Genomic DNA, 25,154 nt, shown 5'->3' with positions numbered 1-25,154 from the left:
CGTAAACAGTGGGATTAAATGGCGATTAAATGCAAAAAGCACAATCTGCAACCATCGAATTAAGTAACCATTTGCAGCAGTAGCTGATTTACAGTGTATTGTTTATTTAAAGAAATTCTATCTCGCTCTTCACCTTGTTAGTCTCAAAGCAGCTTACAACAATGAAATTCTACAAAACTTAAGACATACATGTTAAAGCTGCAAAATTTAAAAAATCTCGGTGATTTAAAAGCCCCAGAACGAAGCAAATGGCGACAACACAATTGTAGCAGCGCAAAGCGATAGGAAAAGTTCCGCTTCCGCGCTGGAAGCCAGAACTCTCCTTCCCTGCAAAGCCTGGAAGTCCCAGCCCAGGCGCCCTCTCCGCCACGGGCTGCACGCAGGCAGGGCTCTCTCTCGCAGGCGCCCCTTGCCCGCCCTGCAGGAAGCCGGGCTCGCCGCCAGAGGGCAGCAGGAGAGCTCGCCCCCGCCCTTGGCCCCTCCTCCGAAATGCCGGGCGAAGGACCCGGAAGCGGGCTCGCGCGCGTCACCCGGCCCCGCATCCCCATTGGCGGGCATCCGCTCGCGAGAGAAAAAGAGGATCCGGGGCGCGCGCGGGGGCCGCTGGGCCCGAAAGCGGCCGGTGGCAGAGCGGGGGAGGGGAGCCCGTGGCGGGGCGCTCCCCGGAGAGGCCGGGTACGTGAGGATGCGGCGTCACGTGTACGGGCGGGGCGGGGCGAGAGGGGCCGGGGCGCCGCGGGAGTTGGGCAGCGGCTTCTCGGCGCGCAGCCCGGCCACGGGTCCTGGCGGGGGGCGAGGGGGGCCCGAGGGACCGGGCTGGGCAGCCCCGCTGTTCCCGGAGAAGACGAGCCCGGGGGTTTCAGGCAGATCCCGTCAGCATCCTGGGCTTTAGGTTGTTGCACAATATTTAAAAGTTTTGATTTTGAACTTGACCTTAAAACTCAGTCCTGTTCTTGTCTCTGGTGCGTTCCATCTTTTGGGGTGGTTTTAAAAATAATTTTATTATTAATTAAAACACTACTTTCTCAGTCTCAAGGCAGCATGCAACAACATTATTGATTAAATTTGCAGGCGCCCCTTCATCCATACATCTCAGAGCAGTTCACAACATAAAAATAGAGCAGCCACTTTAAAATCAATACAGATAAAAAGGAGAATGCAGCTCATAACCCAGGGCAAAATTAAAGCAGTGTTACAAACTCAGATATACAAGCTAGATGCCAAATGGCTCCTTAAACCAGGGTTTCAGTTGCCAAAAAGGAATGCCTAGTTACCATTTTTCAGCCAGAAGGCTCCAAAGTCGTATTTTTCAATAAGATTTTTTGATTCCTGAAATTCATTCTTGTTGTGCAGATAAAATATAACAGATAGAATTCTACAGGGTGTGTTGCTGGTGTGTGAAAGCAGTCCAGATCCAGGCAAGGACCTCCAGAGGGTGGAGATGTCAGCTGCCATCCTGGTGCTCAGGCAGCTTCACTTGGTCGCAAGTGGCTGATAGCCAGGTGGAAAATGTGCCTGGCAAATTTTGAACGCTGAGGTAAAGCATAACAAACTGCTGGAATGAAGCACCAATGAAGGCCGATTCATTTTTGAATCATCACATTTTTGTTTTTGACCACTGTGCAGCATGCCAATACAGATCAGGGGCAGCCAACACTGTGCTCTCCAGATATTGTTGGGCTACAGCTCCCATCAGTGCTGACCCTGCTGAGATTCGGCTGATCAGAGTTTGAGACCAAAACATTTGAAGAGCCAAAGAGTTTCTGCCTCTCCTATATTACAGTACGATCACATGTTATGTGCATTTAACTTGTGTGATTTCAACCATACATAGTTGAAGGCCGGCTGGTTGAAATTCAACATGTTAAATGAAAGCAAGGCAGACAGCTTAAAAGCTTTTTTTTGTGCCAGTGAAACCTGGTGCAAAAAGAGCTTTTAAGCTCTCTGCTTCGCTAAGGGGCAAGGTCCTCTCCGTGCACCAGTTTTGGGATGCTCTTGCAAGATCTCGCAGGGCTTTTTGAGTTCCAACAAAATCTTATGTGAGCATCCCTAGCAAGCAAGGCTAGGGAAAAGAGCTAGAGCGCTTTTCATGCTGGGAGAATCAAAGAACATGGGTTAGTAATGGCTTCCCACCTTATGACTAGGTCATGGAAAACACATTTCTTGATGTGCAATGAGCGAAACAGCCCTGATCCTATATATTGGCTGAAAATATCATTTCAGATGGAAGCTGTGTCTGTGACACAGAATGCTTACTAACCTGTTGTAGTACCTTCTGTTGAAGACTATGTAAAGGAATAGTTTGTTTAATGAACTTCCATTTTAAGTTGTTTACTGCTACATTAGTTGAGTGAATTCCCTTTTTAAGAGGCAGATGTTAGCTTAAAATGTTGTTTTTCATTCTGCCAGGCCATAGACCAAACAGACTGACTCCAGGTGAACATGGCCTTCTACAGCTGTAACATATTCCTTGCAGTAGCTAGGTCCAGGTAAGAAATTAATTATTGACATTATTTTGTGGACTATAATAAATCATTGTTTCAGTTGCCTAAAGCTTGGAAGAAGTGCGTCGTCATCGTAGTGAGAAACAGCGCCACTCATTAAACACATTGGGTTGCAGGAATGATTAATGGAATACTCAGGGGCCAATGAAGGTATTTGCCCGTTCACCAATACTGCTCATACCTGATCTTGTGCTGAGCTTCAAGGGTTTGTAGATGCAGTAAGGAGTCTTTCTGCTTCTGTGTACCTCTGAACCCCAATATCATTATAGAGGATTCCAGATAAGGGCAGGATCTTGTCTTTGCTGTTGCACTGGACTTCAGAGATGCACAGAAGGAGCAAAGACTACTCTGCTTCCAAGTACCTCGGAAACCCAGCATGGGCAAGACCCAATTTCCTTCTTAAGCTGAGGAGAGGGGTGAGTACTGATCACAATATTTTAAAGATGTGTTCTTGTATTTCTGCTATGCCCTTTCTCCCATAAAGGTACAATGCAGACAAAACTACAATTACAAAACAGTTAAAACATTTAAAAACAGCTGTACAGAATAAACTCTCTCACATACACCCCTACACACAAAATTGCACGGTACAGCAGGTGAGGAATACTGCTCCATCAGATTCCAGTCACCCTTCTCTACAGGCATGGACAAACTAGTGCATCTTTAGTTGACGCCAAAGGCCTGCAAAAATTTGGGCAGTACAGGGGCGCCGACTTATAAAAAATATTGGGGGGGCCCATACCGACTTATAAAAAATATTGGGGGGGCCCAAGACCTCCAAACCGCTGCTGCTGGGGGAACGAAAGGGGCGAGCCCCGGGCTGCCCCGACCTTAAGTGAACCTGTGAGGGCCCGCCCTTTGCGGCAGCCGATTGGCTGCCGCCATGGGCGGTGAATATTAATGATGTATCATTTTTGTGCTTCATGCTGTGGCCACAGACATGTGATCTGATGGTGAATTTGGGGTGACCCAATGCAAAAATCCTGAGAATCCCTGTGGATCCATGTTTTGTAACCACGTTTTTGCACCATTGCAGCCCCAGGCAACAGTGGGTGTGTGATTTTGGGGGGGCAGGCTGTAGCCATGGACATGCTATGTGCTCTGATGGTGAATTTGGGGTGACCCAATGCAAAGATCCTGAGGATCCCTGTGGATCCATGCTTTTTAACCACATTTTTGCACCACTGCAGCCCCAGGCAACAGTGGGTGCGTGATTTTGGGGGGGCAGGCTGTAGCCATGGACATGCTATGTGATCTGTTGGTGAATTTGGGGTGACCCAATGCAAAGAGTGCTCTCTCTCTCTCTCTCTCTCTCTCTCTCTCTCCCTCTCCCTCTCCCTCTCCCTCTCCCTCTCCCTCTCCCTCTCCCTCTCTCTCCCTCCCTCCCTCCCCCTCCTGGAGCACAGAGACGACACTCTGCTTGCCTGGAGGGGAGGGGCTTTCCCTGCTCTTTGTTCCGTTTGAGCAAACACAGCAAGGAAACAGGAGGGTGGGCAGTAAGACCCTGAGGCAGAATGCAGGAAAGCAGCCGCTTCCTCTTTTTGAGGGAAAAATACGGTAATAATTTTCCTAAATTATTGGGGGGGCTGAGCCCCCCCAAACGAATTTTTGAGGGGGCTCGGGCCCCCTCAGGCCCCATGGAGTCGGCGCCTATGGGGCAGTACCAGTATTTTTGGTATTTTGTTACAGCAATTATTGTTTTGTCTCTTACCCCTCACAGGGGACCTCATCTTCTTGTACACTCCATCTGCTCCCCGTTCTCCCCATCGGTTGTATTTGCCCAGCTGTTGGATTCCCACTTTAACCGAACATACCTGAAGGACTCTGAGAGCCAGCAGTTGCTCCTCAGTGCGCAGCAGGGCATCAGGTTACCTCAGTTGCTAACTAAGCCCATGCGAATGCTTCACACGTCAGCTTCCTGGCACCAAGAGCTTCAGGACAAAACTCAGCCTAGCCAAAGTACTGTAACAAAGGACACGGAGCTGGCCAAAGTTCCAGTGGACCAAGCGACAGAGACTGCCAAGATACCGTTACGCCAGAGGATTATAGATGAACTAAAACATTATTACAATGGATTCCATCTGCTTTGGATTGACACAAAAGTTGCTGCTAGGATGGTGTGGAGGCTGTTACACGGGCAAGTTCTCACTCGGAGGGAAAGGCGAAGGGTGAGCATTGAATGGAAAGCACTCAGCAGTGGAGTCCCGTCCACTGGACCAAGCAATCAAATGAATATTTGGAGCTGACTGGCCCCTACCATCAGATTTTTGGGCTGGTTCCAAATTTTTGTTCACTAGTCTGATAAGGTTGCCAAACTTTTTGGCTCAGTGGGCACATTTCAGACAAAGTGGCTGCCATGTGGGGGGGAGTATGGCATAACACAGAAATTAGAGAGGCAGTCATTCCTGGCAACCTTATGTGTACCATAGGATGTCAGCTATGTCCTGATTGTGGAAATCACATAATATTGATTACACACACACATGCACGCACACATGCACACACACACACAGATGCCTCTCTGAGTTCACGTGCAGGACGTGAGGATGACTTCTCTCCCTGTCTTGTTTCCAGTATTTGAGGCCAGGTCATAGGCATCACCTTTCTCCTTGGGGGAAACTCAGGATTGCTGCTGCAAGAGGGGAGACTATCACCCTTCTCTCCCACGCTCCTCTGAGCAAACCGTCTGACACAGCATGGCCTAGGAGAGCTTTCTCAAATACTCAGCTGAAAGGTTGATGCTGCTTTTGCTGGGGGAGCAGGGAAAGGCACAATTACGTAAACAATCCTAAGTTAATGTTATCTCTCCCCACACAACGAAATAAGCCCACTGAGGTGGTGCTTTTCAGGCCAGAGAGTTTTTAACTTGTGCAGGAAAAAAACACATATTGAAATCATTATGCTAAATTATACCACAGTTCAATTTGTGATTTCTTGTCATGCATATAATTGCTCATTTGGCTTGCTGCGATAAAATACTAGTTTCAAAAAATATTTTTTAAAAATATTGTGTACTATCAAAGTTAATCCCTGCAGGACAGAGTAAAGAACCTTTGGTCCTCCGGATGTTGTTGGACAACCCCTCCCATCAGCCCCAGCGACCACGGCCAGGGATCAAGGCTAGACATAGACAAACAATCTTAGAGTTGGAAGGGACCGTGCTCTAGTCCAGCCCTCTGCAATGCAGGAATAGGCAGCTGTCCCTCACGGGGATCGAACCTGCAACCTTGGTGCTATCAGCACCAAGCTCTAAGCAACTGAGCTCGCTTTTTAAAATATATTTTAAGATGTAGAAGGGGAAATTCTGTTTCAATGTGGCTCTTAAGGTTGCTAATTTAAAGTGAATAAAAGGTAAATCCCCTTCTTCAGGGCTAAATACATGTTATTGTCCTATTTTTAACTGGCAGAACTTTCATTATTTATTCAGCTCCTAAAAGTGTATGTTGCTTAGGAATTGCAATGATGTACCTACCTTTGATGGCTTATTCTTTGAAGCCCAGTTCTATAATTCTTGAAGGAACCTTTTCACAGAAGTCAAATCTCAACAGTTTAGTACTGGTTTTGAAGCATAGTATTTAAACAAATCAAACATTGTTTGACAAGCATGCAATACTGAAATAAAAGGCATTTTAAAGCTGCTATATGTCAGTTTAGTATATTGATTTGTATGAACCAGGAAAACTTAGTTATACAACATAAATTTCAGTTTTTATTGAAAAACAATAATGGATTTACCTCAATTTAGAAATGCGCAGCTACATTTCTTTCAACAAAAGTGAATTACTGTGTTGCATTAATGACTGCATCAGACATGATGAGAGTTCTAGTTCTTCAGCCTTTGGAGAGCCCCAGGGTCCTCTCTTCTAGATAACTCAGTTTAACTGCTTCTGTCTAAGACCGGCAAAAGAGAGACTCTCCTTTTTCCATTTCATGCTTTCAAGATTTTGTGCAATCTTATATTTATATGAAGATGCTGTTTGAGACACCATTTTCTTCTCAGATTGCTTAGCCATGCCTTAAAGAAATAAATCTGAAAGAAGTGTAGCTTATAACTTTAAAATCATATCAGCATAACTTTAGCAAAATGAAAGATAGTGTCATAAACAAGAACATGGGAGCTAGCTTAACATTTCTCCAGCCATATAGGAGACTAAAATCCTGCCTCAACAAAATTATTTGAAAGACATCTTAAAAACAAGTAGGGAAGTGCATTGCAAAGCTTCTCTGAAATTCCAGAGCAACAAAAAGACACTTAGCCTTGCTGATGTCACCTTCCTGGTTCTTTTGAGCAGGGCCTCTGCTGACAAGTTGAATGCATAGGAAGAGACTCTGTTGTTCTGCTTTGTGTCTTAACCTCTGCAGCTGATGAGAACATCTGCTGATCTTTTCCGGCTGGTTCCCTTTTTGGTGTTCATCATTGTGCCCTTCATGGAATTCCTCTTACCTGTATTTCTGAAACTGTTTCCTGAGATGCTGCCTTCAACCTTTGAAACCGAATCTAAGAAGGTCAGTATGAAAAGCAGCTCAGTCTTCGCCTCAACCACAGTGTATCATAGCATGATGTGACGCCACTGTGTCAGGAATTGTCTGCCTCCAACTCTGCTGCATCTGTTTGCTGTATGGGAATCAATGTCTCCATAAGCTGTATGAAGGGGGATAGAGAGGCCCAAGTTCAAATCCTCTCGGCCTTGGGCTGAACACACTTGCACGTACACTCTCTTAACCCACAAGGTTATTCTTAGGATAAAATGGACAAGTGGGAGATCCTATACACTGCTCTGAGCTTCTTGAAAGGATAGAATAAGAGGATAATAAGTCAGATATGGGTAAGTGCCAGGCATTATGCTTTCACAAGTGGGGATGAGAATCCTAGGCATAACCTGGTACCTGCAGCACCTAGCAATCTAGGTGTGCAATTTACATCCCAGAATAGAGTCCCAAATGGAACTGAGTCTTCATGGCGTCAAGATCCAGCCCCCTGCCTCCTTTTGTAGCATCTTGCTGATGAAGAGTTTGGGGAAATGCAAAAGCTTGTTCACTCCTAACAAAAGTATTGCCCAACAGTGGATTTGGGAATGAAATAATAGAATAAAATATAGGCAGCAACCATTTTGGTACTTTCAGTTGATGCACACCCACCAATGCACAGCTCCCTTTGGACACAGAAGAGGGTGAAATGGGATGAGGTGTGTTTATGCGTGCTCCACCACTTCTGTATCTCACAGGCAATTTTAGCATTCATGCTCATTAAGAACCTACAGTAGTTCCTCTAGCAAGTCTTTGATCTCTTGTTATCTCCTATAAATTTAAGCCATGAAAAATAACAGTGGAACAGAAACTGACTAGCTGTGAGCAAAAGGATAATATTGGCATATCTTACAGCACAGAAGGCTCACCTGTGGCCTTGCAGATGTTACTAGACTATAATTCCCATTGTCCCTGACCATTGGCCATGCTGGCTGAGGCTGATGGGAACTAGAGTCCAACAGCAACTTTAGGGCCCCAGGTTATTTCTTGTCCCGTGACCCTGCCTCATAGGGTTCTCAGCCACAACTGGACCTAATGGTCAGGGGTCCTTTTACCTTTACCTTTTTAAGAAGTACTGAAAAAGCTTTTCAATATTTGAAATCGTTAGATAACTGCAAATGTTTATTATTATTTGTATTAAGGAAGAAAAGCAGAGAAAGAAACTGAGTGCAAAGTTGGAACTAGCCAAATTCCTGCAGGAGACCATCACAGAGCTGGCCAGAAGAAACAAAGCCAGTACTGGAGAAGCCACGAAGCAATTCTCTTCTTATGTTCAGCAGGTACAGACTTCTACTGCCCATCAGCTGATGGCTGGCTGGCAGCATGCCTAGCTCCAGCAAAGGAAGGAACTGTCAGACGCCCCACGCTTACACCCCCACCCCCACCTGACATCACGGGTGACATCGGCTGAGGGCAGCTGGGCATGGCTTCCCAAAATTGGTCTTGTGGGCCAAATTTGGCTGCAGGCTGGAGATTCCTCAGCCTTGTTCTAGCTGAAAGTATTTGAATCCCCTCGCCACAATAATGTAGGTAGGTTTTGGAGACCACATAGAAGCTATGTCTTCCTATTTAGGCATAGGAAACTCTTCCCAACATTGTTTTCTTGTTTTTGTTTTTACTCATTACTTGAGGGTTTAGTGCAATATATCAGTTGCACTCTTAGTCAGTACTGTACATAGATTCCACATCAAGCGTCTGTCTGTAGCAGCACATTCCTCAGCTTATACTTCCAACAATGTTTCGAGATTGAGTAATCCCAAGGCCTCCATAGAACGTATCTGTTGCTCTTGCCAAATTTCAGGACCTTTTGAGAAGAGATTCTCCATGTCCTGAACATTATATGTGCCCTAAGGAAAGAACTTCCAATTGTTTGTGGAGCATGTATGGGAGGAGAAGGAGGAGGACACATTCTTGCTGGAATCTTATTCATTGCTTTGTACAGGTTCGGCATAGTGGCCAGCAGCCCAGCACCCAGGAGATCGTGCGGTTTTCAAAGCTATTTGAGGATGAGCTGACCCTGGAACACTTGGAGCGGCCACAGCTGGTGGTCCTCTGCAAATTGCTTGAACTGCAGCCCATTGGCACTAATAACCTCCTCCGCTTCCAGCTTTTGATGAAGCTCAGGTCTATCAAAACAGATGATGAAGTAAGAGACCAAAAAAAGAGAAAATGTTAACAGCTCTCTGCCAGTCATTTCTCTCTTCTGATACCTGAGTCTGAAAGGTGCAATCATGCCCAAGTCTCAGTGCTTTGGGCTGACAGATTATGCTTTCCACAATCTGTGAAGGTAAACACAAAGTGCTGTGTCTGAACTCCCAATTACTTTCATGTAGTGGAAGCAGCAAGTGCTGCCTATTTTCTTTCTCGCCACCCTAAGACTCCAGAATATTTCAGTTGGTCTACATAACAAGCTTTCATTTAAAAACCTATAGTGTTCAGAGAAAGTTGAAAAAGTTAAACTTTGTACAAGTTGCCCATGGATGCTGGAATTTAATACAGATGTCTGCAAGGTCACCCTCTAATGGATATGGCAATGTGGTTCTGTGCCATAACATCAGATTCCTGCACTGAAAGGGGTTGGACTAGATTACCCTCGGGTCCCTTCCAACTCTACCATTCTGTGATTCTATCATCTCTGCAGTTTGCTGCCCCGCTAATACTGAAACAGTCCAACCAATGACAGTGACAGGAGACTGGAAGCCACCTCATTCCCACCCATATGCAGTCTTAATGTGAGGTCAGAGCAGCTCAGCCAATGGCAGGAAGAGGCAAGGCAGGCACAGAGATTCAAGATGTAGGCAGATATTGCAGGTGTGAATAAGTTAGATGGCGAGGAAGGTTTTTACAGGAGAATTAAAAAGACAGGCCGTGTAACAACAACAACAACAATATAAAAAATTATTTATACCCCACCCATCTGACTGGGTTTCCCCATCCACTCTGGGCTGCTCCCAACAAAATTAATGATGATGATGATATGATAAAACATCAGACATTAAAAACTTCCCTAAACAGGGCTGCCTTCAGAGGTCTTCTAAAGTGAAATAGTTGCAAACCCATAGCACTACCCCCCACTCTAGAAAATCACATCTGACATCACATGTGTGATAAACCAAATGGAGCTCCTGTTTAGAAAAAAACAACAGAACGGTTAATAAAGGCATTAGAACACACATTACCAACATCATCATAACACAATTACACTTTTAACCCAACATGGTAAAAGCTTATTCCCAATCCATTAAGGTTTCTTCAGGTCTCCTGCTTCCTTCTTGGTGCATACTCCATCCCAGGGGTCGGCAAACTAAGGTCCATGGGCCGGATCAGGCCCAATTGCCTTCAGGATCCGGCCCACAGCCTGTCCGTGGATGGGCGTGGGGATTCTGTTCATTCGGGCTGCACCACTTTTATTCCTGCGCCATTCCACCCCCCCCCCCCCGTGATGGTGGTGCCTCCTGGCTTCCCCCCGCCCTGCCTAGAGTAGGAAGGGGGCTGGGCTGAGCGCCATTTTAAGCAGCCCTCTCTCCAGAGCCAGCCCTTTTGCGCCACTCGTCTTCCCTCCGCCATTGCTGCCCTGGTGCTGCTGTGGGCCAAAGAGCAGAGCGGACGAGCTCACCCCGCCTCCCCACGAGAAGTTGCGGCAGCAACCCCTGGGAAGGTATGCGCAGCAGGTGGGGAGGAGGACTTATTGCCCCCCATGCCTCTTCTTCCAGCTCCCCCCCCCCGGTGCCGCTTCTCCGGTCCGCCACAAGGTCTGAGGAAAAGTGGACTGGCCCGCGGCTAAATTTTTCCCCCAACCCCTGCTCCAGCCTGATCTGCATTACAAAAATAGCTTTCAAACACATAAACAGAGTAATTCTAAAAATGTTAAACAGTCAAAAATAATAAACATGCAAACCCCCCCCCTGTGTTTCAAAATCTGTTGCAAAGACGACTTCGGCCCAGTATACCTGAAGGAGCGTCTCCACCCCCATCATCCAGCCCACACACTGAGGTCCGGCGCCGAGGGCCTTCTGGCCCTTCCCTCACTGCAAGAAGCGAAGTTACAGGGAAGCAGGCAGAGGGCCTTCTTGGTGGTGGCACCTGCCCTGTGGAATGCCCTCCCATCAGATGTCAAGGAGATAAAGAACTATCTGACTTTTAGAAGACATCTGAAGGCAGCCCTGTTTAGGGAAATTTTAATATTTGATGAATTATTGTATTTTTAAGATTTTCCTGGAAGCCGCCCAGAGTGGCTGGAGAAACCCAGCCAGATGGGCAGGGTATAAAAAATTATTATTATTATTATTGCTACTACTACTACTTGCAAGAAGAATTCCTGCAGCAAAAGTGAACAAACCCAAACCCCTGTCCCTTGGCTGCATGGCCCTTTGCCTTGGGGTTTCTTAGAGTTTTCCGGCTTGAGTGACTCACGCTGCTACATAGAGTTCCTTATGGCATTTTCACAAAGTTCTCATTTCAAGCAAGTTAAACAACTACTTTGGTGCAAAACTCACAGGTTCTGCTTCTCTGGTTGTGAGTCAGAAACATGAAACTCACACCCCAGTCCCAAAATAGTTCCTGTATGGTCTTTTAGGTTAGTTAATCAGGGGCACCCATTGTTTATCTGAAAGTGATTGAATGCTGGCTAGACTGAATCAGCTAAAGTGTCCCCATAATGCTTCTTCTCTCACTTTCTATGGTCACAAATTTTCAAACTTGCATAACCACAGCTGTGCATAACTACAGCTTTCAGTTACTAAGACTAGGACTCGTAACCAAATAGAGATTTTGATTTTTAATCAGTAGGCTGATTTTAAACTTGCACATTGCTAAAACTTGGATAGAGGTGACTTCTGATGTATTGACAGAAGCACGATAACCTGTTGTTGGAATGAAAGGCCACGTGTAATTTTTTATTTTTTATTTTTTTAAACAAATATTTGATTTTCAAGAATATAAACATATAACAAAACCAATTCCGAATCCAAATATTGAAATTTCTCTAAATCTCCTGACTTCCCCCCATCCCTTCCCTCATCCTATTTTCAACTGCATATCAATACCTCTCCAAATATTTTTATCTTTCTAAGTTATCCATACATTCTGTTACATTACAAGTGTGTTTAAAATCCTGCTAATGTTTTAACCTGCTTACAATAATCTTGTATATACATTATAAATAGTCCATCAACTTGGTTTGCCATTCTTCTCTGGTTAGGGCTGTCTCTTCCTTCTATCTCTGGGCTAGTAACGTCCGTACTATTGTCACGTACATGAACAGTTTTTTCTGGTCCTTTGGAATTTTGGTACCTATAATTCCTAATAAAAAGGCTTCTGGTTTTTTAACAAAAGTTATTTTAAACTTTTTTTTCATTTCATTATACATAATTTCCCAGAAGGTTTTAACTACAAGTCCACCACATATGATAAAAGGTACCTTCTTTTTCTGTACATTTCCAGCATATGTTTGTACTTGTTCTATACAGTTTTGCTAATTTTACTGGGATCAAATACCACCAGTACATCATTTTAATATAGTTTTCTTTCAGTGGAGAACATGTCGTAAATTTCAGATCTGTTTTCTATAGCCTCTCCCAGTGTATCATTTGTATATTATGTCCCAAGTCTTCCGCCCAGTGTATTTGACCTGTTCATCTTTTGTATGCCATTCCATTCCATGGCATATGAATGGAATGGTGTAATATTTTTTTTCTTTTCAAAAATAGTTTAACCCTCTGCATTGCCAGGAAAATGCTCTTTGTTTTACTCTTAGTGCTTCAGTTTGTTTCTATAGTATGTGTCAGTGAGAGAGTGTTACCTTCTGAGTTCACCACTTGCTGAAAGGGATGGTGGCCTGATTTCCAAAAGAAGGTGGTGGTGCTAATTTGATCTCTCTTTGCTATGTGCAGATGATTGCCAAGGAAGGTGTTAATGGCTTGAGCGTGTCTGAGCTGCAAAGTGCCTGCAGAGCCAGAGGAATGAGGTCCTTGGGCCTCACGGAGGAGCAGCTGAAAGAGCAACTCAACCAGGCAGGCTGGGGATGAGGGAGGGTGGGGAATCAGCTCTGAGAAGAGAATTACTCTTTTGTATTAAATTTATGTTCTACCCTTCCTCCCAAAGGAGCCCAGGGCAGCAAGCAAGAAAGGAGCAAAAGAATTAAAATAAAGCAAAACATTAAGAAAGCTAAAAACATTTAAAAACAGTCAGCTACCCCTCACAACTAATAATTTCAAGGTTGCCAGGAACAACATTCATTATTCTGAATAATTTCCCCCCTGCATCTCCTAGATGTGCACAAAATATACTACAAGCTTAAGCCCAAGTTTATCCCATAGATTCGTGGAGGAGGAGAGATCTACTCATGGATATCTGCAGCATCCAGAATCAGGAGAGGAGCTGGCCCTGCGGGCAGTGAGGGGGTGGCAGGGAATGGAGAGTGGGGAGAGCACGGCTGCTTGCAGGCTTCCCATAGCATCTCGTTGGTCCCTGTTAGAAGATGCTGTGTTCAATGGCCTGGTCCAGCAGCTAGGTTTTTCTTCTATTCTTATGTCATAACAGAGTACATCATCTGATATAACAGGACCCTGAGGGTCTCTAACAGAAAGTAGTGCTGCTTTTATGGCTAAATCCCAATTGGATCAACTTAGTTTTCCCAGTGCTACAGTATTCCCATTATCAGACTTTAGTCTTACATATTTAAACATCCTGTTCCAAATTATGTGAGAGCCCAAATGAGCTGAGTTGGGTACCATCTCACATGAGTCAGCAGTTATTGGTAGGAGATTCAGCATACCAGGATTAGATCCTGTGCTGAAGGATCTGAGTTCTCTGGAGCAAGACAGATATGGCTTCAACATCTGTGCAGCTAATCAGCAAATTCCACCACTTAGCTGAAAGCTAGCTTAAGCTGCCTTGTAATTTTGCATTCCAGCATCCCTAGGTGGCCTTCACATGTCCCCACTGCCTTTTCTGCGGGGAGCTTACAGGAAAGTGTGGGGCCTCAGGTGGATGCTGAAATGGTGGAGCCCCATATTTTCATGTCGTTGAGGAACCTCTGGCATCTTTAGGTCTCCCCTTTCCCTTGGTGAGCTGCTGTGTGCTCTCCGTTGGACTTGACCTCAGGCCAGCATGAGTCCATAGGATATTCCAGGGCAAACTCCAGCAGCCCCATCTCTGCAGAGGCCTGCTTTGCCTTGAACTCTTACTCTAAAGCATTGTGGGAAAGGAACACAGGAATGTTGCAGGATTTGCTGTTCAGTTTAAACAACTTAAGAATGATATGGCTCAGGCAGAAGATAAAGCAAGCATGGGCAGGCTGCCTAATGTTAGTTGGGATGCCAGCCTCTATCTGAACAACTATGTAAAGGGAGGTTGCTTGTCCATGTGGGAAGGTGGCCCATGCTCCAACACTTGCGCATGGATTTTTCAGGCTCACTAAAATGCAATTCCCCACCACAGTTTAAATCAAAATTCTCTGACACCGTCTTTCTCTTGTTTCTTTCTGCTACACAGTGGCTAGATCTACATCTTAGAGAAAACGTTCCCCCTTCTCTGCTGCTACTTTCTCGTGCCTTATATTTGACAGAGGTGAAGCCCAAGCCTCTTGTGAATCCAGCTGAGGTGAGCAGGATCGACAGCAGCAGTGTTCAAGAAATGGACCTGATGGCTTCCTGAGGAGGAGGAGTGGGTTTGTGAGGCTGACAGGGATGACCTAGAACCACTGCAGCAGAGTTTTTACAAGAGGGGCAGACCCACCAATAGGTGTGGGGAACTGTTCCTTCCCCAGTTTTAGACTACACATGATTATTTCGCAGGAGCACTTATAGCTAAAAGGTATAAAGAAGTAAATATAACAAATGCACACCTTGTTAGGTCCAGTCTAAGTTAGTTGAATTTGGGTCCTGATGAAACCAATCAGTTTTGTCATGACTTTTTAGTTCCTGTTGATGTCATTGGAACCAAAGTCCAGCTAACTTGCAGCTGAATCCTGTACCTGTTGGCCCATAATCTCATTAAGTCTAAGTAAGATTTATTCCCAAGAGTGTATAGCATTGCAGCTTTAATCCTGAACGTGTCTGTGAAGTTCGAAAGCTGGCTTTTGAACTCTCATCTCTCTCATCCCTCCCCTGCACCTCAAAACTGAAATGGCACCTCCTGAGTGAGGTTAATTAGACAGTTTGGGAAACCCCATGTTTTGTCCTGCATCAATAATGTCCCCCTCCATATGGGTATCTGCTGCTTCCTTCAAGGCGAGTCCCAAGAATGCAGATCTCAGGATGCATAAAATCTTTCACAGACTTCATCCTTCCTGGCGGCATCTGTACACAATTCCCAAGCGACACACTTTGTTTCTTGTGGGTCCAAGTCTCAGAGACGGGTGCTGTAAACCCAAATTAGCACTGCAGGAAAGCCTGAACATTTTCCCTCTGTAGATAATTAGGGTGAAGGCCGTCTTGCTTCACTGAGATCTAGAAAGTAAATGGTGACACCAAGCGTTCTGTTCTTGTTTTAGCCTCTGAAGACCGAGGGTGATGCAGACACAGATGATGAGGATCATGAGACCTTGTTGGATTCTGCCCCCAAAGTACAGGAAAGAAAGGTGAGAAATGGTGTGTGCTCTTTGGGTGTTTTCTCAAAGCTTCTCCAATAATTAGGTTCATAAGTAACTAAAAGGGTGTTCACCAGTTGCCCTCATGGTGTAGTAGCATTTCTTTCTTGAAGAACACCAGGGCTCTTGCAACAAAATTGCTTGGGTTCATCGTTCTATTTTTTCCTTCTGAATCTTGGCCTACAAACCAGTTCTCTGACCTTATTTCTCTCTCTCCCTCTTGAAGAGTGAAGAATTTATATTGCAGCCAACAGAGAAATTACCAGTTCCTGAGGTGTCAGTCAAGCCTCCTGCAGGAGAGGTGAGTTTTACCTCTTTGCCTCTTGCACTACAGCTTGTAAATAAACAATGACTAAGCTGACAGTATTTGAGACTATGTACCACACGAATAGATTTTTGTTTTATCATCTTAACCAAACAAAATAGTTATTAAAATTACTGATAAAATAGAGAAGATGGCGCCGGGTCAAGTCTCAACTGAGTCTCTGCTGCGTGAGTAGGAGCTCTAATGATCAAATTACCCTGATAAAAAGGCTCAACCTTTGAAAATATCTGCCAACTTTTATCAGTAAAGGACTCCGGGAGCTGTCGGGTGCTTTTAAACTTTTAAACCTCCCCTCCGTTTTAAAGCTACTTAAATCAACTTTGAACCTCCTCCCTTGAAAAGCCCATAAAGCTGTGGGCTGGATAAAATAGCCCCATTTATTTCCGAGTACGAAGATGGTACTTACAAGACAATGTTGCAAAGAACTGGGGATTTCATCTTTACAACCTGCAACAACTCCTCCAAAGAAAAAACAGGCCTATTGACCACACCTGGATTAGAAGGGAGAAAAAAACTAACGTTGGAGGTGAGGGAGTGGACCTGGCAACAAAACTAAAACAAGCTGAGCTAGCCAAAGAGGGACCTGAAGCAAGTTTAGAACAGGAGAAATTCCTGGAAAACCTAGAAGCCATGTCCCTCCCTCAGGAGAGAATTTAAGATGCCCTCCCCCGACTGAGCTGACTGAAACAGACAAATGGCCAAACAGCTTAAGGTTACAGTACCTGGACAACTTTATCTTCTACTTGTCAGGGATGTTCAAAGAGTTACTCAAAACTCATTTCACACAGATAAGCAAAGAACTTGAGCCAATTAAAAATTTCCTTTCGGAAAGCTTGAACCTTAATTACCACTCTAACTGAATTGATTAAGAACCATGAGATCGCTTTCCCTCACATGACATCTGGGACTAGGACTAATGGAGGTGAAACTAAGCCAGGACTCAATTACAAAAAAACAAACAGAAACAATTCAGTGCAGGAGGGAGGGTCTCTTGCTCCCAAGAAACCGACCTTAAAGAGAAAATGCTCAACACAAAAAATGAAGAAGACCAAAAACATCAAATTGAGAGGCCAAAAGGGAACGCCGACCTGCCGGACAAAAAAAATTGAATTTCCAGAAGCTCTTTAAGCCGCTGGAGAATACAACAACAAAGTACTCTGCTCCTACAACCCAAAAGAAAATCACAAACTCATGCATGCCAATAAAGCACTCTGAGGAAAAGCCCCACGCCCCAGCAGATCACACACCGCCCTCTAGTGGGAAAAAAGGAAATTCCGGCTCCCATGCAACTAACCCTTTCACAAAGAAATCCCATGTATCCTAACATAACAAGAAAGGATCAAGATAAAACAACACAGACTTGATGGAAGCTAACGTTAAATAATCACAAACTTGCCTTCACAATACTTCCCACAAATAGAGGACACTCATCATATGCTCAAAGAAAAGTAAATATTCCCGAAAAAATCGGAATAGTCACCAGGGGCCTCGTGACAGCAGAAAATATCATCAAGGTAAAATTCCTCCCTCATGATACGGCCCAAAATAGGGCTATAGTGACTTTTAAGGACGGGCTCTCAACTAAACAGACCCCTTCTAATAAAGACAATTTCCTGAGGGCTGGCTTGCTTGTGCACCGTTTCTTCGAAAACATCGATGACCCTTTACCACTTCTAGGAGCACATAGGCCAGCCAGACCAAAAACCAAAACCAGCACTGCAGAATCCAACAGCGCCAGAAACGGTAAGCCGCTCTACCCAGAGGCTGGCAATCTTAAACAATTTGGCAGGCTGTACAAAACCCCGCCCTCACCAAATAAGTTAGAAAAGGATTTCTCCTCAGAGGATGAACAACTTCTAACAACCTACCTCGAGCAGATCCTACTTTCCCAGGATGCACTAATTGAAAGATTATCGACCACAAGGAAGTCCCTTCCACCTCTAGCCCCGCCTCCTCCCATGGAATTTAATTACATCAATTGCAAATCAAAGCCTTTAACCAATGAGGAATGGACACCTTGTCGATATCTGTCTCCAGAAGAAACGGGTTTTCCTACACCTCCACCAACAACCCAGTACAAATCGCAACAAGTCGAACTAGTGGTGCCAGCGCCAGGAATTGGCTCAATCTTCATGGACTGCCTGGGAATCCTAGAAGCTATTCATGCAGAGGAATGAAATAAGGTCTTAGCGGGTGACTGCCTGGACAGACAAATTAATACCCCCAAATTAGTTTTCCCCTCAAAAGGCTCCCCCATGCCTCCGCATCGCGGCTCAAGCCAAACTCAAAGGACCTGAGGAATCAGCGGCAGAAAACAGCTATGAGAGCCTGGAATCTCAAAACCCAAGAATCAACTGCTGCCCTAAACATCATCTCCTGGAATGTTGCCGGCTAGTCCAGATGCCTCTCCCATTCTACAGACATTCCCTTCTACCGTCAAAACTTGAATATCATCGTTCTCCAGGAGACGTGGGCGGCTGAAAACCCATCATTGGAAGGATTCTATACATGCAGTGAGAGCGGTTGCAGGCAGAGGACCAGGGAGGGTCAAGGGGGGGGGGTATACATCCTAATCTCACTCTGCCTAAACGCCACCTGTAAGGAATTGTCTCCCCTAGACCACCTAGCAATGGCCCTACTCATATCCTGGGGAAACTGCAGTTTACTAATTATCAATGCTTATATCACCCCAACAAGCAAAAAAACCGATATTGAGGGCATCTGGAATAGACTGGACTCTTATGTCAGGTTACTGCTAACGGACTATCCAGGAGCAAAGGTCCTGCTGGTGGGCGAACCTAAACACAAGGTTAGGTCCTGATGACCCCAGTTTAGAAACCAAATACAGGCAAAAAATAGGGTACCCTGACGATTTTGGCCCGGAGGCTTTACAACTACCAAGGCAGTCAAAGGATCAACATTCAAATTTTGCTGGAGCCTGCCTCCTCAAATTCTCTAGGCAGCTAAGTCTTCATATCCTAAATGGTTGCACCAGGGGCGACATCCCCGGGGAATATACATTCATGTTTGGGGTAAGATCCAGCACAATTGTTTATATGTTGGCGGACAGCGAATTGCTAAGAAAAATAGTGAATTTAAAAGTGCTCCCATTCATAGGGGGGACCATTTCCCTTTGCACCCCCAGGAGTCTCCGTTAAACGAGTCACCCTTCCTGAGAACAGTATACCCTGCAGAGATCACCGCATTAGAGCGACCTGGTTGGAAACGGGGATGATGAGAGTGGAGGCTAGCATTTGCTTAACATCAATATACAAATGGCTGACATTGAATCTGCTCCCCCCGAGGGATAGCCCCACTGATCCTCTGCGACCAATTCCAGTCAGGCTGGCAGACTGCACTTCTGAACACCCTCCCAAAACTGGGTTTTGCCCCTCAGGCCCTTCTAAGTCTGGCTTGGGCCAGGCAAAAGCCACGGTCAGGCAAAGAATATTAGATACCGAGAGACAACAGGACTGCGCAAGGTGCCCCGACTATAAAATTGGAGAAATCGAGAGATACGTAGCCGCACTGGCAGCATATCTCCTTTCTTGTATCTAGAAATGCAAGAAGGGCATTTACACTTGCCAGTCCTGGATGGAGCCTTTAGAAAAGTCCCCTATGCCCAGAGACTTTGCGCCTGTCCATTGGGAGAGATAGGAAGCCCAGAACACTTGTTCTTTAAATGTCCCTTTTATGAAGAAGCACGCAGTAAGTTCATTGATCCCCTACTGGTGAGGCTCGCCGACCTCCCGCAAAAGCAAAAATTAGACCTTTTGCTGTTAGGCAAAGACCAGAAGAAGCCCTGGATGGTCACCAGATTCTGTGTGCAAATCTGTAGATGCAGACCATCGCCCAACTCAAAATAGTCCGGCATGAAAATCCCCAAACTCGGTTCCATGGACTCTGAGTCAACTCCCTGGGATAGTTTATTGTTGCAAATTGTGTCTAAATTCATTGTTGTACATTGTTTTAATTGTCTGTTTTAACCATATTTGCACACCAGTTTCTAATGCTGTGAGTGTCCTCTATTTCAGAGGCTTCTACTCTGCAGCCTCTTATCGTTGTTTTAACTGCGAGTCTTTTAGTTCTTACGCTCTTACAGTTGTTTTAACTGCATGTTTTTATTTGTTTTTAGTTTTTATCTGTTTTAATTATCAGTTTTTATCCATCCATTATCCATGTTTAATCTTGTTTTATCCTATGCTTGTTTCTTTGTCCTTATTTGCTCCAACATTTATCAGTTAAAAAAAATCCTAACTGCTATTTTATTTATATGTTTGTTTGTTTTTTATTCTGGTCTGTGAACGTAATAAAGTTCATTCATACTGATAAAATATACACATGAATTACCGAGACCTCAATATGGTGGTTTTTTTTCTTTTCTTGACCTGTTGAAACATATATAACATGGTGATTTAACATTTTATAAACAAATCACCACTTGTACAAGTTGATTAGAAAGTGCAGTTAGGAGCAAATGACTAAGATGAGAGAGGTGATGCTAGAAAGCTCTTCCGATGAGAGAAGTGCATTTTCAGGTGCCAAAGACTGAACCACCATGAAATCAGTGGATTGCAATGCTATGGCTGGACTGCAAAAGAACTGCTGCTGTATTAGGCCCGTGTTGCTATAAAACTCCCTCTCTCCTCCCTGAGGAGGAAGCAAGGCCTCTGGAACTGATCTCCAAGTGCATTGTGTTTTGTATCAGAAGGTGTATTGATATTGAGTATTCCAAAACTGTACACCAGCAGCATCTCCTTTGTTACTCAGGTTTGCCTCTTGTTCTTTTCCAGACGAAAATAGAAGCCTCTCGGAGCAGCAAAGCCAGTGCTAATGGAGTCTAGCTGTCCTACCAGCAAATATTTGGGCACTCCAGGATTAAAAGCTCCATTCTCTGAAGTTGTAGACTAGCCCCTTTCCCACTCCTTTGATCTGATATGGATGCTTTTTCTTTGCATCTAAGCCAGGCTGAAGAGCATGTTGTATACAGTGCCACTCTCTTCTTTTATCTTATTCTGTGTCGTTTAACTTATTTTTTTGTAAATATGTACATAGGCTATGATTGGGAGAAGGTGTAACTTATGCAATCTTGTCAGATGTTAAGATTTGTATTTCTAAATTTTTTAGTAAAGCAGTGGTTTATTATTATTTGGGTGGTGTTTTTGTGTGTGCGTGCAAACAACTGACAAGCATCAATACTATAACAAGTACTTTTCTGTGTGGACATTATATAATTTTGGGCTTCCCAACTTAGAGGCTGACACACTTGGAATTTAAACTGATTTACAGGCTAATCCTAAACAGATGCATTTAAGCCAGAGCCACAATCACATGGATTCTTTTGGGGAAGCCATGCACTTTAAATGTATGGTGTGGAAATGACCTTAGAAGGAAGCTCTGGATGTCTCTCTTCCAAACAAGCATGCATAGGATTGCAGCTTTACCATAACTATTTTATTTTACAAAGGTGGGGTAGAATGAATGAAAATAATAACTAATTTCCATCCCTCTCTAAGCAACAACATCTGATTACTCACTGGAGGAAATTCAAAACGCTATTTGAACAGTTATTCCTACTTAGTATCACCAGAGAGCAGCAGAGTACAACATTTCTTGGAGGAGTCATCCTTGCAGATCACTGGGAAAAGATACTATTTCCTAAGGAGAAGAACAGCAACTGTCACTGAAGGCAGTGAAAACAAACATCCAGTCCTGAGTCACTCGATGCAAGAGAGAAGTTCTGGTGATGTATATGGAATAGTCTGCTGCTTCTAACGCCTTAACTGGGAGCTTAGTGCATCCATTGCCTGTCTGCTTTTCAACCTGCCTTGCATGCAGAATCTTCTCTATCCGCAGCATTCTAAGGACAACCACTTTGGCTTGTAAAGCTGTTTGGAAACCTAATTTTTCCATGTTGCTGAGGAAGGTAAAACACACACATCTTCACTACTTTTAAGTTTCTTTTGTCCGTTTCTTTGGACCACACCAAAGGCCCATCTGGGCCAGCATCATGTTCTCAAACTGCTTGTAAGCAGGATATGAGCCCAGCATCCCACTCCTTTAACCTTGGCTCACTAGCAACTGGTATTCAGAGCTATACCACCTCCAGTTCTCCACCAAGCCCCCTCTCACCCATCTTGGCTCAGAGACTTCTATCGTCAGCATGTCAACACCTAGATACTGTGTTTCTCTCCAAATCTTGTGGCATCCATCTGTCACGAGAGACAATGGAGTGTGCCTTGGGGGTGAAGTTAGCAGCACTGAGGTGACCTCCACAGGATGCAGGCCTGGGCAGGGTGTATGACACATAGGCTTTACAGCACATTAGCCTCTTAGGGTTTCTGTCATGTCCCCCAGCACTTTTCTTACTTGGTCTACCTGCTCTCATTTGGGCTTTCCGAAATGGTTCACTCTCCTCCCTTAGGGAAGATTCATTCTGAACCAGACACTTTGCAGCTCCTGTCAGCTTTCCCAAAGACACCAGTTTGAAAACAGAGGCGCAGAGCCCTCCAGCCCCCTCTGGGTGACGCTGTGGTCTAAACCACTGAGCCTCTTGGGCTTGCTGATTAGAAGGTTGGCAGTTTGAATCCCCGCTACGGAGTGAGCTCTCATTGCTTTGTCCCAGCTCCTGCCAACCTAGCAGTTCAAAAGCACACAAGCGCACGTAGATAAATAGGTACCACTGTGGTGGGAAGGTAAATGGTGTTTCTGTGCACTCTGGTTTCTGTCACGGTGTTCCATTGCACCAGAAGTCATGCTGGTCACATGACCCGGAAAGATGTCTGTGGACAAACACCTGTTCCCTCAGACTGAAAGCGAGATGAGTGCCACAACCCCATAGTTGCCTTTGACTGGACTTAACTGTCCAGGGGACCTTTTTCACACCTGGCTGGAGTGGGTGTTAAATTGTCCCTCCTCCCAGTTCTCCTGTCCAAACTTACCTCCCCCTTTTGCCCTCCAAATGTGCAGGCGGGAAGAAAACCCTGGAACTGGGTGTTCTGATCGGAGGGCTGAGCTGGCCTGGGATTCATGGTCTCTTGAGCCAGTATCACTGCCATAAGAGCATAAGAGCATGAGGCCCAATCCAGGACCGGTTTGTTTCCCTCCACCCCTTCTACCGTGAGCGGCAGGGCTGTGGATGCAGTAGTAACTCTGCCACTCCACAAAGCTGCTTCACTTGTGTGTGTGTGTGAAATGTAATATTGTTCCTTTAACCTATTGGTATTACAACTGCATCTTGCAAAGGAATCAAAGCTCATCCGAATGAAGCATTATTGATTGTTTTTCAGAGAATATGATTAAAGACAAAATCAATCTATTTGTCGAAAACTAACCCAAGCCATAACAAGACAATTTTATACACACTGCATAAATAAAGCAAACAGGAATACACAATAAACAAATAAATCATTGAACCAACTCTAAATAAAATGGTTTTGGCAATTGTTTCAGAGAAGAAGTCGGAGGAAGCTCCTTTCTGGCATAGAGCCTGTCTACTTTCCTGGGCCCTTTCAGTAAACATTTTCAGCACTATCCCTATGCCTCTCTTGAGCAGATCATAAGGCGAGGGGGATTCAAGAGAAAAAATATGCGGCTCTTGGGGGCTTTTGCGGGGGGTGGGGGAAGTGAGAGAGCCTCATTCTGTCCCTTCCCCCACCTCCCGCAAAAGCCAGGGATAGCCACGTGAAGCCTCCTCAGGGCAGCGGGATGAAGGCTCCCCGCTGCCCTGCAGAGGCTTTGCGGGCTACCCAGAGCTGCTCAGCAGCTTGTGGGGCTGGCGGGGGCAAAGAAACTGCAGATTTTAGGGGATGAGACAGAGAGAGAGGACTAAGATTGCTGGGGGTCCCACTCCCCCTTGCCTGGCAGTCTTGCCCTCTGGTAGTTTCCTGGATGGGCCAACCCCCCCCCCTTTGATAATGGTCCATCTGCTAAACTGACTTGGCTTGGTAGCATAACTAAATCCAGTGGGTTTTGTTTGGCAAAGTTTAATCAAACCTTGATTAATTCTAACATTTAATAAATCCAGGATTTATGGAGAAGATCTAGGGGAATCTGTTCCCTGCCCTCACAAGCCCACAGGATGTTGCTCTAATGCAATTGCCTGCCTTCAATTAGGGATGAAGGAGGAATTCAATTTAGTTTGCATTTAAAGCCAAACCTACCTAATTCACACTTTCTGAAATAATACTGAACTGAAAACATCCTTCAAAATCCACTCTTCTTTGGATTTTGCAGTGCAGTAACTTGTAAAAGTTACTGGGACGCAGGTGGCGCTGTGGGTTAAAGCCTCAGCGCCTAGGACTTGCCGATCGAAAGGTCGGCGGTTCGAATCCCTGCGGCGGGGTGCGCTCCTGCTGCTCGGTCCCAGCGCCTGCCAACCTAGCAGTTCGAAAGCACCTCTGGGTGCAAGTAGATAAATAGGGACCACTTACCAGCGGGAAGGTAAACGGCGTTTCCGTGTGCAGCTCTGGCTCGCCAGAGCAGCGATGTCACGCTGGCCACGTGACCCGGAAGTGTCTCCGGACAGCGCTGGCCCCTGGCCTCTTAAGTGAGATGGGCGCACAACCCCAGAGTCTGTCAAGACTGGCCCGTACGGGCAGGGGTACCTTTACCTTTACCTTTAACTTGTAAAAAAAAAATAATTGTATATTAGAGGAACGTGTGCATAAAATGCACATATAAGTTATAGCAACATATGAAAATGCATTATGGTATATTGGGGAGAATTGCTTTGCAAAAAGAGTGCCTATTAGGCAAAGTTATGTACAAACGTGTATATTAAAAGAAATTCACACTAAAATGTGGACAAATTCTCATGAGGACTTTGGGGGGGGGATTCACAAACTGAGGTAGAAATGTGGAGAACTGAACTGAAAAATGAGAAACTGGGAGAAACCAAAATTGACAAATTTACATGCACTGGATCCCGCTGTTCCTTTTCTTCTCTTCGGTGAGCAGGAACAAACAATAAACAACATAAGATAGAATAATAGAATCTTGGAAGGGATCCAAAGGTCATCCAGTCCAGCCCCCGGCAATGTGAGAATCTCAGCTCAAGCATCCATGACAGATGGCCGTCCAACCTCTGCTTAAAACCTCCAAAGAAGAAAAGTCCATCAACTTCTGAGGGAAACCATTCCACTCTCAAACAGCTCTTGCAGAAAACTTCTTCCTGATATTGAGTCGGAATCTCCTTTCTTGTAACTTG

At 45.0% G+C, this 25,154-nt stretch overlaps 1 protein-coding gene and 1 long non-coding RNA gene across 3 annotated transcripts in view; both read left to right on the top strand.

Moving 5' to 3' along the window:
- Window positions 1-25,154, top strand: part of LOC309358284 — a 439,047-nt gene that overhangs the window by 97,839 nt on the left and 316,054 nt on the right. The gene's annotated exons all lie outside the window — the stretch shown is intronic.
- Window positions 607-21,094, top strand: LETM2 (leucine zipper and EF-hand containing transmembrane protein 2). Of its 2 annotated transcripts, none has more exons than XM_081891025.1 (11): window positions 607-675; window positions 2,410-2,489; window positions 4,225-4,672; window positions 6,867-7,010; window positions 8,174-8,311; window positions 8,974-9,177; window positions 12,923-13,042; window positions 14,526-14,633; window positions 15,526-15,612; window positions 15,848-15,922; window positions 20,740-21,094. In XM_081891025.1, the coding sequence occupies exons 2-11, from the start codon at window positions 2,443-2,445 to the stop codon at window positions 20,788-20,790; spliced, it is 1,422 nt and encodes a 473-aa protein (XP_081747151.1). In that variant the 5' UTR covers window positions 607-675; window positions 2,410-2,442; the 3' UTR covers window positions 20,791-21,094. The 2 variants fall into 2 exon arrangements, with proteins under 2 accessions (XP_081747151.1, XP_081747150.1); XM_081891024.1 differs by lacking the exon at window positions 607-675 and adding an exon at window positions 899-962.

The sequence above is a fragment of the Podarcis melisellensis genome (assembly GCF_964234715.1).
Source record: "Podarcis melisellensis genome assembly, chromosome: 15".
In the NCBI taxonomy this organism is placed as follows: Eukaryota; Metazoa; Chordata; class Lepidosauria; order Squamata; family Lacertidae; genus Podarcis; species Podarcis melisellensis.
The sequence above is the reverse complement of the archived record's forward strand: the minus strand, read 5'-3'. Positions and strand labels throughout refer to the sequence as shown.